The sequence below is a fragment of the Calypte anna genome, chromosome 10 (assembly GCF_003957555.1).
Source record: "Calypte anna isolate BGI_N300 chromosome 10, bCalAnn1_v1.p, whole genome shotgun sequence".
In the NCBI taxonomy this organism is placed as follows: domain Eukaryota; kingdom Metazoa; phylum Chordata; class Aves; order Apodiformes; family Trochilidae; genus Calypte; species Calypte anna.
Genome location: NC_044256.1, coordinates 18,649,898 through 18,669,372, shown reverse-complemented (window position 1 = coordinate 18,669,372; position 19,475 = coordinate 18,649,898). Strand labels below are relative to the sequence as shown.

The window sequence follows — 19,475 nt, the reverse complement described above, 5'->3', positions numbered from 1 at the left end:
CAAACCTCTGCCATGTCATGGGTGCAATACCCCACGCAGGGGTGTCAGGGAAGCTCTTACACCTCCCAAGAGCTGTTCAGGTTGTTAAATCTGAAATAATTAACCTGTGGATGCAATGCTTCCAGAAGCTGCCTCCTCTGCACCCTCACTATAAATGCACTGAGCAGAATAAAGAGTAAGAATAAACAGTTCCCCATTCAAAGACCAAGAGACTTGCTCTTTGGAGCAGATTTTGGTTTCTGAGGCATTTCCCTGCTCTACAGTGGGGTACACCATACACACAGCAACTGGGAGAAACACTGAATGGGGGTCAGGGTGGACCACAAAGGCTTGAATACCACCCCTCTCCTGATTTTTAGGTTTCTACCCAGCTTCCCCCCCAGGCTTTGAAACTTTGCCCATATGAAGCAAAAAAAAACCTAAACAAACAACTTTGAAAAGAAATAATAGTGTAGCTTTGACAGTCAATTCCCTTTATCTGCAAGCAGGGCTCCAAATGGCACAGCTGTGAGTGTACTGCTGCCACACAGCACCCATGTTAGCAGTAATTCCACCTTTCAGGACCTTTGTGCCTATAATAAAAACACCCTACAGTGCTGTCACCTTTAGGAAGCTGCACTCAACTGCAACACCTGCAGACATCACGTTTTAATTTGATGTGGGGAGAGGGATCCCATGGGCTCTGCAGGAGAAGGAGCATGAAGAATATGTCTGGGGATTTATTTCAGGGGGGATACCCAGAAACACCACAGCTTCTCAATCCACAGGACAAAGGCAAAAAACTTCAGTTCTTTCCTCAGCCCACCTGCTGGTTCCGAGCAGCCCATCTGGGGCCGGGCACTACGATGTAGGATCAGGACTCTAGAGAGGCCCACGACACTATCGGGGTGGACAAAAGCCACGGGGCTCTCCTGCTGCCACCACCCCAGCCAGAAGCGGGACCGGGACCCGAACCTGAACCGGTGCCCGCCTGGGGACACCCCAGCTCGGCGGGACGCGCATCCTTTGGCGGGCTGCAAGCGGCAAATCCGCGCCCTTCTCCCCACACACCCCACAGCCCCGGCTGAGGAGAAATGAGGCATTACACACGATCTGGGCCGTCTCGGAACCCTTTCTGAGAACTTTTCGGGAGTCGGCTCTCTGCCATCTCAACCCAGGGGCTGAGGCAGTCACCCCCAGCCGAGGTCCGAACCCAACCAAGCCCGCGGTCCCGCTTACATAAACCCGAGTTTTACCTCAGGGAGAGCCTTGAGTGTTTCCTCTCCCCGCCGGGCCGGGGCAGCCGCTCTCCCCTTTACCCGGTGAGGGAAAAGCAGCGTTCGCCACCGCCCTCCGTCCCACAAAGTTCCCAGAACTTTTTATTTTTCAAAGTTTTTTTCTCCCACCCACACCACCACCACCCTACTCCCCGCCTTTCCCTTTCTCCACATGAAAAGCCCCCAGACGCCCCCACCCCGCCTCCTCCCCTCACGCCGGGGGCAGGTGCCCGGGGGCGGCCCAGGCCAAAACGGCAGCAGAACCACGGTACCTGCTCCATCCCGGGGGCTGCCGGGGTCCCTCTGGCCGCCTCCGCCTCCTCCTCCGCCCGCCTCGCTCTGCGGCCCGGGAGGCGGAGGGAGGGAGGAAGGAAAAGGAGCGGGGCAGCGGCGCGGCACCTCCTCCGCCACCGGGCCCGCCCGGCTCCTCGTCCGGCCCGGGGGTGACTGAGGGGAACCGGCCCTGGGCCGCAGGCCTCGCACGGCTTCTCTCCTTCCAGCCCTCAGGGCAGAGCGTTCCAACCCCCCTGCCCTGGGCAGCGAGCCCGTCCCCCTGAGGGGGCAAAGGGATGGGGCAGCCCTTCTCCTGGGCTCATTCACCAGTCGGGACCCACTCAGACATCGGTGTCCTCTCCCCGGGCAGCCCCGAGGGTGGGCTTTAACTCTGTTTAGGGTTTTTTTGAGGAAAAAGTCAAAGCGAGCTGTGGCTGAAGCAGGACCCTATCTCTCAGCTGGAGCCAGTTGCCTGCACCGCTTCACCCTCAAAACCTTCCAGCCCCTCCGGCCTTACCTCTGACAGAGCTGATCCAAATTTTTTTTTTTTTTAAATTCGCTCCTTCCCCAGATGGCAGAACAGAGTTTGGCTCCTTTGCCTTGGGTGAAATGATAATGGAGTCAGAGAGAGGAGGGCTCTTCACTGGCTCTTTTACCTACATTCAGTTCCCCATTGAGCTTCTTTTTAGCTGTAGCCAGAGCATTTTTACCTGTTTTTTATCACCCTTTCCACCTGCTGCCGAGCCTGCTGTGTTTTATTGTTCACACCCTGGCTGTTACCCAGACCTTTGGTACAGCTGTTTTAACACAACAGTTTGAAAAGCCACTAAAAGAACTTTTTTCCCCATTATTTTGATAGAGACTTCCTCTAGCAAGTATTTTTCCTCACATCCAAGCTCTTTTTTTTTTTCTTTTTCCCCCCCAAATTGTGTCCCACTCTTCTTGGTTTATGTCTCCACTGTCACTCAAAGGAGTTTCTTTATATCTCCAGCCTTGCCCCTACTATAATCTCAAAGCTAAGTGATGCTGTTAGCAAGTGGAAAGTTCAAGGAGTTTGGCTTGGCCTGTGAAGGGAGATGACAGGGATTTCTCACACACATATTGGATGGGAAGAAATTTAAAAAACAATGGTATGAGAATGTTCTTGCTCTCTCTCTGCCTTGCAGGTGAAATAAGACAGGAAAGGGACCACATTTAGCAGGGTCATACTTGTGATGGATATGTCTCAAAGCACCTGGCAGCGTGCTCCATGGTCTCTTCAAATTCTCCATTTTGGGGCTTACCTCAGCAAGCAAAGCAGATACATCCTCCTTTGAACTGGAAGCAGCTGTGCTCACCCCTGCCAGCTGCAGCTCTGCTCTCCTTCCCCCTCCACTTACTGGAAATGACACAACTCATAAAAGTGACTGCTTAAAGGGTAAGCAATCAGACACACTCTCCAGCTTTTCTCTGTAGAGCACTGACCACACTCTGGCACTTCAGTTTTCAAAAACAGGATACTCTTCACAAATTGCAGAAGTGAATCCAAGCCCAGATTCCTTCACAGCTCGCCCATGAGACACTGAACCCCCTGATACACACCTGCAAAAACACTCCATGAAGTACTTCTCCATGGGGAAAAGGTACCTCAAAATTATATTGTCTCTTGTCAGCCCAGTTCAAGTTTCCACTTGTAGACTGGGTCACTGAAGCAAGGGGAACAGACACAACACTATTCTGGGCAGTGCTTTTTTGTTGTAGAAGCCTTGAAGCTGTAACCCCCTTCCAGTGTTTGCTTCTATTGACAACACAGGGAAAATTCAGACTGAAATAAAAAACAGCAACAGGATTGAGTTGAGTGGAAGTTCCTTGCTGATGGAAGGGGTCTTAACTCAGGCATTAAAGGGGCTGAAATTTCCTTAAAGGACTTGGAATTATCTTAAGGGACTCATCAAAAAAGCATTCAATTTACTTCTCTGTTAAAACGGGTGAAGTCAATACAAATTTTGTGCTCCCTCACCCTCCTTTCTGAGCAATATCAATATGTAGCAATTAGAAACCATTTCACAAAGTAAAACATTTATTAGGAACAAGAACTATTACAAAAAAAGATACCCATAGTCTAAATATATACATGGGGTTTAAACATTTCATGTACCTTTAGCTATAAAAATACATTAGATTAACTGTATCCTAATTTATAAATATAGTTGTTTGTTTTTTTTAAAAAAAAGAAAGTAGTATTTCATATGAAAGCCTTACTGTGCAATGAAAGAATATATACCCTCTAAGGGGTTATTTTAAAGTTAGTGTCTAGTGTTATATAATTTAGAAAATTCAGTGTGTAGAGTCAAACCCTGATTTATACAGTAAGAGATACATTGACTTTTAAAGAAAAACTTGATAAAGAGTTGAAATATATATCATACATAGAAAGCCAGGATACTAGGATTTTCAGAATTTCAGATGATTGCAGTTTCAACCACTGCTTATCAAAAATTAATGCAGAGATACATCAAGATAACCAGCTTTTTACTGTTTGCCTGACCTCCCTACTGTCTGACTGCAGGCCTAAAAAGTGGTCAAGTAGGCAAAAGTAAAACATTTGTCTGAGAAGACATTTGCACTCTTAAGTGTTTTACAAAAATAGAAACTTATTTACAATGTTCCCATTTGGCCTTTCATGGGGAAGGGAGGACATTTTCTTCACCAGATGGGGAGAGTCACCTGTCTCACATACCCACGGGGGGACAGGCACCTAAGATATACACAGCCATTGGAGGTATGTCACTTAGAAGTAGTGTGGAAGTGCAATTTCAATATTCTCTAACTAATAAGGAAGTTTAGGCTCATGCAAACTTTTTCCTTACTTATGGCCACCCACCTTCCTTCCCCCTCCAAAAAAAAAAACAAAGGTCAAGTCATGCAATACAAACCTTGTCACTGGCTGGGCATATCTCTGAGCAATGGAAGGTACTGGTTAAATCTTTGCTTGCATCAGAGAAAAGAGGTTAGACCTGCATTTCTGCTTCAAGCCCTGACATCTGGAAAATTCCAGGCAATCTCTCCATGGAGATCTCCTGATAGGCCATAAGGAACCTCAACCAGTTTGCTCTCCCAGAGAAAGCAGCTGAACCTCCTAACAAGCTGACACCATGAACTCCTTCATACTTACAGCTCCTGTGGACATGGATCTTCCCATACGTTTGCCAGTGGTTCTCCAGCAGAGAATTGGGGGGAGGAGGAGGGAAAGCAGTGAGCCCAGGAACTGAAGACAGCATGTGGCTTGTCATTCATCTCATATCAATGTCTGGGCATGCAAAGAAGTTAGTGGAGGAGATACTAAAGCATGAACTTGGTGTGACAGCCACTCCATGGATTTGTGCTTATACAACTGTAAGCAAGAGACAACCCAAGGCAGCTCATTCCTCAGTGAAGGATCAGCTCCTCTGTGCTTCCCACAAGATGTCAGCACTCATGAGGACAGTGACTGCAATGCTGCTGACACATTCAAGTCCAGCCATAGCTTATTTCATGGTACACCCACAGCTTTAGCACCTCCAGGTGTGCTTGGGAGCACCTGCCTTACCATACTGTACTTCCAAAAATGTATTTTAAGCTACATTCATACAGGAGTAAAGAAGCAGTGAGAAGAGCTTGTAAGTTTTACTCTCTTAATAATAGATCTGGCTCAAAAAATGAAAAGATGTTCACACAGCCTGAAAGTTACAGGGAAAGAGAGAGCAGGACAGCTTCTTGCATCTCCTCTGCTCCCTCCTCCAGATCAGAAGGACTGGAGTGGGATGTTTTCTGTGGGTATCTACCATGCTACATGCTTATCATTCAACTCTGTGTCATCACGGTAAGTACAGTGCAAAATCCTCTTCCAAAAAGTGCTATAGTGAAGGTTTGAGATACAACTGTGACTCATTTGGAGCCAGAAGGGTTAGCAAGTCAGGAACTTGCATTTGCAGCATGTGTAGTGTAGGCACACCAAAACATCACGTTCAAAGGATACTTTAAAGTCTAGCTCTGTCAGGTGAAATACTGGCCCCAAAGGAGTCCTCTAGGAAACCCCCCCTAAATCTCATTCAGGGCTAGAATGTCACCAACATGGAGAATGCATGTTTAGAGAGACCAAGACAGCTCTTTCAAAGAGAGAATTTCTTTACAGATCCTTCCATGAAAGCTTGCACTCCCATCCTAGACTCCAGCTGCAGTCTTCACACCAACTCCTCCAACTTCAGTCAAGTTGTATTAACCCTCCTGCTCAGGTCCATTGATGCCAAGTGAAACCCAGGTGGCTTTGAAGGTGTTTACCAGTCCATGCTGATGGTACCAGAAGTCTCTCTAGCATGCCATTGATGTCCAAGTGCTTCAGGCTGAAGTTTGAATGCAGATGTCCTGCACACACTGTGACAGGTCAGCATTTTAGTCACAGGTAGCAGACAGATGTACAGCCAGGGATTTGTAAAGCACAAGTGTGTGCTATGCTGCCAGAAGGGGCTGTTAAATCAGTTTCTGAAGAGCCAGTTGACAGAATGGAGTCCAGTGGATTCAGTGTTTCTAGAGGAATAAAGTTGGGTGTTGCCATTTTCCCTTCTACCCCTACCCTCCCCCTCGCTCTGAACACATCCCCCTTGTGTCACATTCAGAGTGTCAGCATTTTAGGCCTTTTGTTTTCATGGACTCTTCTGGGCGAGTTTAATGGTGACTGTTTTCACTTCAGTATATTCTGCCAAAGCATATTCACCACTGGAAAAGAAAAGAGAGGAGGGAAAGGCACAAACAGTTGCAACATATTAGTGTCTCTTTCCCTAAGATAAGAGCTTTAGCATTTTAGCCTCTGATCAACAGCTGCTGCAGATGACATCAGGCCACTAAAACTGGATCTCAATTTACACCAGCCATCAGTTTGGCCCACCACTTCTCATTATGGTTAAGTACACAGAACTACACCCTCTTGCAAAGAAACATAGAATGATTCTGGTCACAGTAACACAGAAGGTGACACCTTGTGACTCTCTGCCTAGTGCCAACTGAGTTCTGTTGTGAGAACCCACAGAAGAAACATCCCCACAAACACAGTTATCAATACTTAAACAGTAATTAAAGTCACTTTTTCACTTAAAGTAAACTTCTATCTGCCAGATAGCATACACTCAAGAGGGCACAGTTGCTCCAGAAATGCATGCTGATGATACACCCCACCACTGCATTATTGGTTGGTGGAAACTGGCTCTATTCCCATGCCCTGTCCAAGGGATAAACCCTGACATCCTTTAACTAGCCAGGCAGTCAGGGAAAGTAAACTATAATGTCTCAATTTGTGTGTCCCATTTGAGAATTCATTTGCTGTGCTCAGCAAGTGAGGCATCTGAATGTCTTCTGAGCAGGAGACACCAGAATAAGTTCTGGAAATGGTTCCTGGAAATAAATCTGGCTTATGAAAGAAAAGGTGCATTAGATTCCTCTACTTCCAGTCTGCTGAATGGTGAAATAAAACCTGCCTCTCCTTCACAAGAAGAAAATTAAGATTTAAGTCAGTTTCTCAGCTCTACTTCTAACTTATAGGGTGACCTTGACTGATGGGATCATCTGAGAGATCATTTCTTCTTGGTCTGGCTCCAACATTTGAAATCCACAGCTTTGAAGAGGTCCAACTGGGAGCAATGTTACAGCAGTCAAGGGAGGCCCAGAAACCACCATCTAAAGAGGGAGGAGGGTTGAGGTGGATACCAGTGTCCCCAGCTAGAGTGCCAGACTTCTTCCTTGATCTAAAAATCTGACTAATTAGGAAAAATGTTTACAAGTGGAACTCACTGAGCTGATAAAGCAGATGAAGGTGTTCCTGAAGACACTGCTCATATTCTTTGGGCTTTACATCCAGACTGTACTAGCTTAACACCTCCTGCAAGCCCGATAGTTTAAAAAGCAAATTCAACAATATTTTCACTGAATCCCAATTGTTACTGCATCTACCATCCACATACAAACAAAATATTAAGCAAAACTTACAGTTCTCTGCCATTGCCTGACATTTTAAAGCCACCAAAAGGAGCCTGTGCATAGAGAGCATTGTAACAGTTGATCCTACAAGAAAAACACCAGTTGTAGAAAGACAATTCAATACCAAGGAGAAGCAAAATGGTAGCAACAGCAATACAAAAAAGGCTGAGATCTGGAAGTTCTCTTTATACAGCTAATTCCCTTGAGACACCAGATTTTAGCAACAAAATCTTCTTTTGCTACAGAACCAGAAAACATTTGAGTAGTACTCAGTCTGACCTACATCTCACACCGTGGTCTCTGATGGCCAAGACATTAATCCTTGAGCTGGAATTCATGCTGTGTTCAGAGCTGTGCTTAAAATAAATAGTACAACCTATTCCTTAATTTAAGGAAGCACATTCTGAAATGAATGTGTTTACTCAGGAAGCTGTCTAAACACAAGCAGGACCCACCATCCACTTCCAGCTATAGAAAAGAAAGTTGGACTGCATTAGAAAGTTGTGTCACAGAAAAACAAAAGTGCCAGCCTCATTTCTGTAGACATGAGGTAAAAAAAGCTAAGGTAGGTACTTCCTTAGCATCTCACTAGGAGCAAATGACTGAAGAGAGACAGCTATGGCTTGGTGCTGTAGGACTGCAGCTTCATGTATGGACAGGACATGGATCCTTCAAAGCCCAACCTCCCAGCTTTATGTAAGTTTTACTCAGAGGCAGATTCCTCTGGTGTCAGCTCTTGAACTCAATCCTCTGCATGCATCAAAATCAGGCACCTGATCAGACTCCTATCTTGAGTGGGAAGAAAATCAGGATTCCATCTTCAAAATGATTCTAATATAAAATAAGAATTTGTAAGCTAAACTAGCTGCTTATCTTTCTGACAGTGCTGTGATGCCATCTGCTGTCCATACCAATCTGTGCATCTAAAACCCCATCTGAAGACCAGAAGAATTGCTTTTTTCTATGTACAGTATTTTGAAAGGCATCCTGTCAGGTGGAACTTCCTAAAAGCTCTACATTTTCAGAGTTTTTCAGATGAATAACTACACTGACTGAACAAACAGCCCATTTCTCACAGGACTCTCTGGACCTCACCCCCTCATTTTGATGAATGGATATTGCTTCTGAGCAGAGTATCAAGAATTAAGCAGATTACTGATAAATCTCACCTCCAGCACTTAAAACACCATTCCAAATCATCCATCCCTCTCCCCTCCCAAAATCCCAGCCCACACTCTGGTCCCACAGCCCTCACCAGACAGTTCCAGACTGCAATGCAGAAGCCAGTGTCAAGGCTCTGTCCAGGTTCTTGGTGAACACTGCAGCTGTGAGTCCATACTCTGTGCTGTTGGCTCTTCTGATCACCTCTTCTATACTCTTGAACTTCATAATTGGCTGAACTGGCCCAAAAATCTGCAGGTATTAATTAAACATTAGGACAGGAAAGTCTTAGCTAATCATGACAATTCTGGAAAAATTAGAATCAGATGCTTTGTTTGGATTCTGTATTTAAAATGTTCTATCCTAGCCTTCCAGAAGTCACTGATAACATCTCTTAAAAACTGCTAATTAAACTGACTTCAAAAGAAGTAGATTGATGTACAAGAGTGGTTAATATATGCCACGATCCAACAGCTAACAGATCATCTGTAACAATCCAAATAAGCAGAGTTAGATCTGGACAAGTTTCAAATGATTCATTCTTACTCCATTTACAACTCTCCTTTTGAACTCAGAATTTGAGTATACTCAAAAAGTAATGAATGTATTTCATGCATTACAAGTTTTCCTCCCTGGTTTTAACTCTGATTTGGTCATTGCACACAGCTGATTTGCATGCAGTGCATTTACCACGTGTGTTTAACCACAAACTTCTCATCCCAGGTTGGGGTACCAAGCAGCCAGCACACACAATACTCCCCAGCTTTTGGGATAGAGTCTCACATCAAGGACAGTAACAGGAGTAAGGCCCTTTTCTGACCTGCATGGTCTTGCAGTGCAATAAATCCCCACCAAAGATGACATATAGTGACACTTGTGCCACCCTGAGGCATGCCTTTAGGCTCAGAAAAGTGGTTCTAAATTTCTTTGGTTTGGGAGGTCCAGGTACTTCACCAGAGCCTTGATCCTAAGCTAAGGATGAAGTTGCATTTGCAACAAAACTGAAAATGAATTAAACTGGATAAGCTTCATGAATCATGACCTGGGATTTGGAGTCAGTTCATAAAGAAAAAAGGGCCTGTCATGGGATTTTCAGCTCTTATTTTCTCTATTTTTAGAATGTAACTCATGCCCAGACTGACTGATATCTTTCCCAGGTTCCTTAGAGATTCTGTGGCAGATCTGAGACATCTAAATATTTTGCCAGGAGTGAACAGTAAGCAGCCCCATAAAAAGCACTAGGCTAAACTATAAAATACAAGTTCCAGTTAAACTTTGGCAACTACTTATTTTCCATTGGGGAACACGATGAAAAGTAGATTAACTTCTATTTCAAAGGAATATCACAGGATCTAATCACATGCAGCTTGTTCAATTTTTTATGTGTATGAATAATGAAAGCCAGCAAATCAGATCTGCACTTTGCTGGCTTCAACCATGTTTTCATATAGGAAAAAAAGGGTCATGCCTCAAGGCATTCCACCATGAGAATGGAATCTGGGATTATTTCAGACACTAAGGCTACTTGAGAAAGGTTCTTCAGTGGTAGTATAGCAGGGCCATTCCTTCCCTCCTCACCAGCTTCAGGTGTCAGGGCTCTTGTCCCACCTTTCTGGGATAAATCAACCCTTTTTTTATGAAGTAGTGGAGCAAGAAGCCATGGTATACTGTCCTCTGTCTCTCTGAATCTCCATGTACCACAGCCCAGCAATTTCAAGTCAGCTCAGTAGGAGCTGCTTAAGAGCACACTGCACACTCAACCATCCACTGCAGAGAGTGGGAGAACTTAACTCTGTCTCCAGAAAACCTTCAAACTTCAGGACAAACAATATGTAAAACTGCTCCAGCCTGCCATGGTTTCAGTTATTTGCATCAGTTGTTTACATTTAAAATCAAGGTTTCAGGCAGAAACCCCTCCATCACCACTATTTCTTATTCAGAAGCAGCATTTATAGCATCTGTATCTAGCTAATACATGTGCTTTTATTTTGCATAGTATCAAGTCTCCTGAAATGAGACTCAAAAGCTTTAGGGTAGTAGTGAGGTAGCATCCACTGTGATTTTATCTGAATTTGTTACTCTCCAGTGAATACACTCAGAGAGCTATATCACTTCTGGAAAACCAAACAAAATAGCAGGGCATTAGAAAGGGCTGGCAAACAGACACCTATTAATTGCAAAAAAATTGCTGCTAAAGCATTTTGAGGTTTTCTTGCCTCTTCCCTTCTCCTCTCACAATTCCCTCCAGACACACGTATGCTCCAAACTGAAGCTCACCTTGCAGATACTTCAGTAGTATGGATTTCAGCATCAGGCAGTTGTTAGGACACTGAAATAAGTGAAACTTCTATTCTCCTCTCAGGTTTCCACTTGAAACCATAACCACACCTCTTTTCTTTCCCATTTACATTAGCAAATGCACACATATAAAGTTGCAGGTGACTTGTGCCATACCTCTTCTTTGGCAATACGCATGTTGTCAGTGACCTCTGAAAACACAGTGGGTTTTATAAACAAGCCTCTGTCTTCAATGGCAAGACCTCCACACTCCAGCTTAGCCCCTTCTTTCTTCCCACTTTCTATCAGCTCCAGAATTTTATCAAACTGTTTTTGGTCAATCTGTCAGAAAGAAAAGGAAAAGAAACAGCAGTGCCTTAATTATAACCGTTCCAGAGACTGAAGTCGTGGTATGTGGCCCAGGGGCAGGTTTGCAGGGCTCTGTCAAACTGGTGAGTTTACATTTCATTCCATGATCCAGCAGCCAGGCAATCAGCAAGCTGAAAGACAGGACGTGGGCACAGCCCTGAGCCACAGAAAACAGAAGGTGAAGTCCTTGTTGAATCTCATCTGATCGTTTGCTGCCATGTGGATGGGGGCTGCTCATTTTCCCTCCCTCTGCATCTTAGAGATGCACCCCCATGGCTCACTTCCCTCCAGCTCTGGGATTTACTGACCTGATTAAGCTCAGGAGCACCAGGAGAAGAGCCTGGCATGGGTTTTGGTGGACTGGAGAAAGGCCAGCCCAGTTACAGGAGAATGAAGTGGCACATGCTGCACAGCCCTGCACCAGGACTCGGGAGAGACATCACCTACATCACCACCACAGTGGGCCATGTGCTGGGAAGAAGTGCAGAAGCCCAAAGGACACTTCTGATCATTATTGTTGGTCCTTCTTTTGTGTTCCCCAGGCAGCAGTGAGCTGCAGGTATTCTCAGGTTTCAAACAGATGTGGCTACTTGTATGATAATAAATAATTAAGTGATGAAACACATCACAGCCTGCTGCAGGTGGTAGAAGACTTGGGGACGTGTTTAAAAAAATGCCAAATTAACAACAACCTCAACAAATTCATTGACAGGAATAAAGAAAAGATTCTGCCTACTGGTTTAAGGTGCCCTAGCAGCCTGGGAGATTATTCTGAAAGCCAGGTATCTCCAGATGCTTGTACTGGTTCAACATCCCTCCCCAGGCATCTGTTTTTATTTCAGCAGGGCCAGTTGCCAGTTGAGACTGTTTACATGGAGTGTTCCACACTAAACTCCTCCAGATTACAGACTATATCCTGTCCCTAGTTAATCCTGGCCACACACAATCCAAGTTTTCATGTTTTTAGACAAATATCAAAGCTTTAGGAGGGTGTCCTTGGGGTCCTTTTGGTACACAGTGAAAACAGAGACCAGCACATCTCCTGCCATACCCATGTGTGCATCATACACACCATGGATATTGGCCTCATGTTCTCTCATGTGTTGAGGTGCTACTCAAGAAAACATTCAACACATGCTACTGCACAAGGAAATGTAGGATCCAGAGTGTCACATCCTAAGTTTGGCAGGTGTCATACATGTTTTCTATTTCTCTGGTTGCTTAGTTGCCAAATGTAAATAATTTGAAAATATCTGCAAGTGCTTTCCATCCTGGCATGTCTGTGATCCAGACCAATCCAGTTCATCCACTTCACATCACAGAAAACAAAACAAGGATATTTATACAGCTGTGACTTGTTGCAAGGCAAACTACAGTTAGATGAAAAGACACTGGGGAAAGAAAACATTTGTAAAAATGACATGCAAGGGTGGAACTGTTTGTCATTGTAACTAGAGCTTGCAAGGCTTGTTTAAATTCTGTCCCCTACTCCACTATTATTTATGGTTCAAGCATTGACTTCAATTAGAAACACATGATCTGCTAGAGCCAATTCTACTATTTGCCCATCTAATTCAAAAGAGAGGAAGACTTCTAAGATCACTGCAAAATCTGAGAAACCTCAAATTTTCATATCTTGCTTCATTTAAGTCAAGACTGCAAGGAGCAGTTTTTTTCCTTTTCCAAACCCAGCACTTGTGACTGTATAGAATAACACCACTGCTGTGTCCAACTGACTGTTGGACATCCAGTCTCTACTTACATATTTTACTTTCATGGCTTAATCCTAAAGGATAGAAATGTCTACAGTCTAAGGAAAATACTCACTGTCTTCAGAATCCAGCAACAGGTTTTAGGCTAAAAAACTTCTGGCTAGCAAGTGCCATGAGGCAGCCCTAGTGCTTCTGTCCTTGTAGACCAGGCCTTATAGTCCAAAAATCCCAGTTTTTAGGGTTCTACAGTAACAAAACTAGTTTAGTCTTGTTCTCCTCTAATCCCTGTTCTAGTCAACCAGGACATTAATCTCATCTAATGGAGTCTGCTGGATAATGCACTGGTTAACAAGTTTGCCATCTGTGCAGATTTACTTCTTTACTTTCTATGATACAGCTCACAGGAATCCAACGTTAAGAAAATGCCCTTGGTCTGCATTTGAGGTTGGCACTGGACTCAAACAGTCCTGATCACCCCTCAGGTTTCTTGTGGTGTTCTTTGAATCCCAGCCAGCCAACAGAGTCAGACACATGTGAGTTTTGGAGAAGTCTCATTAGAAGCATGCCTCATTTCTGTTTAAATTTAATACTGTTTAAATTTGACCTATTTTTGATCAGAGCACTGCAGTTTGTAGCAGCATAACCCAATACTGCAGCTGACACTGTCTTTTCCCTACACCCATGCCATGAGCATCCATGCCAGTACACAGTAATCCCCATCAGGGAACTGACCTGAATAAAACCTTTCTCCTCACTTCCAAAAACCCTGGATTAAACCTGAATCAGCCAGTTCCCCAAACTGGTTTGTAAGTGCAGTGTAAGACAGGAATGAACAGCTGCAGACAGAACCACTTTTCCAGGACTACCTTACATCAGCTGTAAGGTCCTGAGGGACAGTTCTGTCTGTCCCCCCATGCTGTCCTGCACCAGGTTGTCTCATAGAATCATAGAATCATAGAACTGGCTGGGTTGGAAGGGACCTCAGAGATCATCGAGTCCAACCCTTGAACCACCATTGCGGTTGCTAGACCATGGCACTGAGTGCCACATCCAGTCTCTTTTGAAATATCTCCAGGGATGGAGAATCCACTACTTCCCTGGGCAGCCCATTCCAATGCTTGATCACTCTCTCCGTAAAGAAATTCTTTCTAATATCTAACCTAAACTTCCCCTGGCACAACTTAAGACCCTGCCCTCTTGTCTTGTTGAAAGTCGTCTGGCAAAAGAGCCCAACCCTCCCTGGCTCCAACCTCCTTTCAGGGAGTTGTAGAGAGTGATGAGGTCTCCCCTGAGCCTCCTCTTCTTCAGGCTGAACAGCCCCAGCTCCCTCAGCCTCTCCTCATAGGGTCTGTGCTCGAGTCCCTTCACCAGCCTGGTTGCCCCCCTTTGGACCTGCTCCAGGACCTCGATCTCCTTCCTGAGCTGAGGGGCCCAGAACTGGACACAGGACTCAAGCTGTGGCCTCACCAGGGCTGAGTACAGGGGCAGAATCCCTTCCCTGGACCTGCTGGCCACGCTGTTCCTGATCCAGGCCAGGATGCCATTGGCCTTCTTGGTCACCTGGGCACACTGCTGGCTCATGTTCAGCTTCCTGTCAATCCAGACTCCCAGGTCCCTTTCTGCCTGGCTGCTCTCCAACCACTCTGTGCCCAGCCTGGAGCTCCCTATGGGGTTGTTGTGGCCAAAGTGCAGGACCCGGCACTTGGTCGTGTTGAACCTCATCCCGTTGGAATCAGCCCAACTCTCCAGTCTGTCCAGGTCCCTTCAGCACTTCAGCTCAGTTGCTCCTCTAAAGGACTACTCAGCCATGGTGAGGCTTGGTTTCATAGATGACCAGCTCAAAATCTGGACTGCAAAGGCTCTACTATTCCAGACTTTCTGAACTCTCTCTAAGTTGGAGGTCCTCTTGTCCAGCTAAACACTTGGAGCTGATGTAGGACCAAAAAGATCATGGGCTACAACCACTGGCAGCCTAAAGAGTGATTCCAACTCCTTCCCAATTCATCCCAGAATGAGGTCTACACAGCAGAATGTGGCCATTTTTGTAGATGCTGTTTTGGATGCTCACCCTGACTTGCACAGAAAGAGAGTGAAAGCAACAACCTGCCTCTGAAGCAACTGAGGCCTGATTGGGAGAGATGAAGAGGAAGAAAGATTATTTTTCCTTGTGATTCTTCCCTTACCCATCAGTGGAAGATTAAAAAGACCCTCACAGCAGAGCATCTTACTTCTGGAACTGAGGAAAAAATTGATCTGGCAGCTTCAAATTTGAACAGTTTCTCTTGGGCAGGTGTGAATCTTTACCAAACTTGGAAGTATTTTAAGCCCTTGTGGCACTGCATTCTCTCTCTCTTTTGCCTGAATTTCTGTGTGTTGTATTTGACAGCACAGGCTCCAGAGAGAGCACAACCACAGCTGCAGAGGAAGTGCTTGTTCCTTTGCACTGGCAGCCACAGGAAAGTTTTGAGATTAACAGTTTCCTCCCACTCTCTCAATACCTTTCCATCTTGGGAGTGACAGATGCATGCAGAGAAGTTCAGGTGTGTATGTTTTAAGAGGTGCTCTCTCTCCTAGATACAAATAAAACAGGTAAGCCAGAAGAGGGAAAAGGACAGATGGATTATATTTAAAATCTGACCAGATGCTGCAATTCCAACTTGTTGTTACACTTAATTATAGCTTGTATGCAAAGAGTCTCCCTTAAGCCAAAGCAGTGTCACCAGAGGATGGTGCTCTGACAGCCAAGCAAGAGCTGGGAGCATGGATGAACTGAAATAAGCAGCCCAGCTCTACATGTGCTGCTCACTGCAGAGTGTTTCTTCACCTTTAAAGCCTCACAACTCCTCCCTATAAGCATGGTCTCTGTCAGAGCAGCCAGGTGAACACAGCCCTAATGGGACCAACTATAACTCCAGCTCACTCACTGCTACTGCAGGAAAAGGTTTAGGATTATATTAAAATAAACAAACCAACTTGCAAAGCTGAGAGAGCAAAGCCTGAAACAGTTTGAGAGTCAGCTCATCTCTACTGTAGCAAGATTCAGCAAGGGATTATTTTCCTCATTTTGCTGAGCAGTCTGCAATCTCCTTCTAAGCAAATTAAAGGGGTAGATGCAGCCCCAGCATGAACAGGGGATGCACACCATCTTATTCCCCACACAGGAGGACACACAGTCAGGTTTTGCCATGCATGGATGGTGTGTAAATGGGCCTGCTGATAAGGGGAGGTGGATGTTTCTATAGTCATCCTCTCTCTGAGGGACCCTATGTAGCATCAGAGAAGAAAAACTCACAGTGCAGTACTAAGAACAGGAAGCCTAAGCTACAGATCTTTGGGATTCCCCTTTTGGTTTTGATAGCAAACAGTGCTCCTGTTAGAAGATCTGGCCCAGTGATCTCTCCACCACAGCTCAGATTGCTTTGGAAGGCAAAAACAAGAGGAAGGCTCTGGAAGCACTGACAGGGCTGGTCATGACAGCATCTTGGCATGGTTTTTCCTCCTAATTCAGCTGAACCTTGTCCAAAGGATCAGAAAGAGGGCAAAAGGAGGAGATGGAAAGTGGGGACTCAGGAGTCCCTGGGCTGTATATACTTGTCATCACCAACACAGCCAAGTAGCTGAATGGCCACTTCTGCAGCTGCACTCTTCTGTGCATTGCTATTGCTTGCTGCAACATGCTTTGTATTACTGAACCAGGGAGACAGCCCCTTCCATAAAGCTTGGTAAGAAGTGAATTAAATACATTTGTGTTTAAAAAAATTACAACATAACATTTCAACAGTTGTGATTAATTGGTATTTAAAATAGAAAAATAAAGCCATGATATATTACTCACCCCCTCCGTGCTTCTGCTGGGACCTTACTCGCAAGGATAATATTTACACAAGGAAAAAAAATCTTTAAAAAATCAAACAAAAGCACAACCAAAAACCAAACAACAACACAACCAAAAAGCAAACAACAACTGTTCTCAAGCACACAGGTACCTGGGGGCCTTGCTCAGTTCTGGCATCAAAAGGGTCCCCAACGAGGCGCTTCTTGGCGTACTCCACGCTGCGCTTGATGAACTCGGGGTAGATCTGCTCCTCCACAAACACTCGTGAGGCAGCCGTGCAGCACTGCCCTTGATTGAAGAACACGCCTTGATGGGCACATTCCACTGCCAAGTCCACTGCAACATGGCCCAGGAGGGAAAAGTGTTACCACATGCACAGTTTCAGCCTTTCCAGACTTGTTTTTTCATTTCGCTTTTGAAAGTCTCTTTTAAAAAACTGCTGACGAGGGTCCACACCCACTGGAGGCACTCACAAGGCCTCACGCTGCCCCTGAACCAGATCTCCTGTTATTTCCACCCCCTTTCCTGCCTTTTGTCTCAATGTCTGGTTTGCCATACTCCCTGGTACTTTCTTCCACAAGAACTCAACTGAGGGCAGTAAGAAGTGGGAATTTAGCTGTGGATTCCTAGATACTGCGTGCTGGTTCCTGAAGAGTGGTTTCAGCAGTGATTTTTTTTAGAAAGCAGAGTGTCCTCCTGTTCAACAGCCACCTCAGACCAGGTCCTTGCAATGCTCCCTCTTAGCAGATGGCACAAACACCTCTGGCATTCAAGCTCTGCTGTGCAGAGAGTGTGGAGAATGTGGAGAGGATTCTCCCCAAGCCAAATCCCATTTTCCAACCAAGCCAAATCACATTTTCCAACCACTCTGGTGGTCACAGGTTCCACAGATCTCCTGGCACTACTCATGTAACAAAGCCACAATGGGACATGCAAAAGGAGTCCTGCAGACCTTCAGGATAGAGCTGAAGGCTGGGTTAGATCAGGTCTTGTTCCATAAAACTGCCTGCAGAGGGGCTGCATTTTAAAAACCTGTTTTCCTCACTGCTTGGCTCTGGCTCTGCAGTACCAGCAAGCAAAAAAAAAGGCACCACAACAACAGAGAGGCACAAATGCCAGATTTACCTGCAAGTGCAGCCATCCCCAGGAAAGGCAACACTACAATGGTCTCCTAGTTTGCCATGGGAATGATCCCTGTGCTGGACAAGAACTTCAGTGAAGCAGATCTGCAACCTGCTCTTGGACAAGGGTTTCCCTCCAGCCTTTAGGGTGGATGCTGTGGCAAAGAGCAGCCCTGCTGGCTGCCAAAGCAGGCCCACAATTCATAGCATTGTACAGCAAATAATCACAGCAGCCAATACTTACAGTCTGCATCTGCACACACAATGCAGGGGTTTTTTCCTCCAAGCTCTAGTGTCACCCTTTTGAGGTTGCTTTTAGAAGCAGCTTCCTTGATCAGTTTCCCAACCTGTAGCATAGAGACAAAGTGAGGACACAAGTTATTTCCCCTGAAAGTTTTCTCCCAGTGTGCCAAGTATGGGAGAAGTCAGGGATAATGTTCTTAAATGGTTTGAGTGTCCTATTGCTGTGATGTGTTGGGTCAAAACCAGCCCCAGAATTAGTCTGGTTAGGCAGATCTGAAAGGGTGGGCTATGGAGGAGAGGGACAGGAACTGTCTCCTGAAGGATACCTGCTACCCAAAGGATTTCCCACCCAGTGCAGGTTAGTGAGTTTTTAAGAATTTTGTTGTTAAAAACTGGGAATTCAGCTTCTTGTATTCAAGTCGAGCTTGCCAAGGCAATGATAAGAACTCACTGTTCCTATCTGTTACCATTTCCATACCAGAAAAACCACATACAGATTTTGACATTTAGGAGAAAATGACTTATTTCTGACACTGATTACTTATATGTGACAGGCTGAGCTACTTCACACACAAGGGTAGCTGAGATGTTTGTTCCAACACAATACCTGAAGATTTCAGCAGACAAAATCCATCCAGCTCTGTTGTGGCATTTTCTGCTCTGACCATCTGGTAGAATTTGCCTGGCCACCTTCTCCTGAAGGGAAGGATTTACTCTGCTCCCAGAATTTAATCAAAATAATGTCAAACTAAACCACTTTTTTTTCCCCTTAAAGAAAACTGTTTAATAACTGTTTTTCCCCAAATTCTGAGTGGCTGTACTATTCCTATTTTATACTGGTAACATCAAAACAGCAATTCCTCTTTTCTCTTTTAAAAAATGGACTTCCTCACAAGAGCATAAATCAAGCACCAGAATCATTCATTAATTTTGTTAGAAATAATATGAGATAAAACTATTTGGGAGCTTCAATTGTTAAAGCAGGTTGCTTTTTTTTTTTAAAGTGTGACCTTTTATTTTAATTTCCTCAGTTTTTAACTGGTTTTCTTGTCTTTTACCTTTGCACATGGCAATCTTAACTTCATTTCTGCCTAAAAATGCTGTTGTCCTCGAGTGGAGCTGTGAGCAAGGAAAGCACTTGATGGCTGGCTGGCAGTTTTAGGTCTGCATTTCTCATGACTTCTCTTCTCAACTTGAGCAAGACTCCAGTACAGATCATCTCCAGCCACTCAGCAGCCCA

General features: G+C 45.0%; 2 protein-coding genes across 2 annotated transcripts in view; both read right to left on the bottom strand.

Annotated features, from left to right (window-relative positions):
- The window catches only part of LRRK1 (leucine rich repeat kinase 1), a 76,238-nt gene extending 74,670 nt beyond the window's left edge, over positions 1 to 1,568 (bottom strand). The window contains exon 1 of the mRNA XM_030457317.1: positions 1,529 to 1,568. The gene's annotated coding sequence lies outside the window, so the exon portion shown is untranslated. The remainder of the gene's footprint in view (positions 1 to 1,528) is intronic.
- Positions 1,569 to 3,719: 2,151 nt separating this feature from the next.
- The window catches only part of ALDH1A3 (aldehyde dehydrogenase 1 family member A3), a 36,678-nt gene continuing 20,922 nt past the window's right edge, over positions 3,720 to 19,475 (bottom strand). Inside the window, exons 8-13 of the mRNA XM_008491712.2 lie at positions 18,237 to 18,339; positions 17,023 to 17,207; positions 11,133 to 11,297; positions 8,773 to 8,930; positions 7,527 to 7,601; positions 3,720 to 6,263 (exon numbers count right to left, since the gene is read on the bottom strand). Coding sequence (XP_008489934.2) covers positions 6,191 to 6,263; positions 7,527 to 7,601; positions 8,773 to 8,930; positions 11,133 to 11,297; positions 17,023 to 17,207; positions 18,237 to 18,339 — 759 coding nt within the window. The 3' untranslated portion in view covers positions 3,720 to 6,190. The remainder of the gene's footprint in view (positions 6,264 to 7,526; positions 7,602 to 8,772; positions 8,931 to 11,132; positions 11,298 to 17,022; positions 17,208 to 18,236; positions 18,340 to 19,475) is intronic.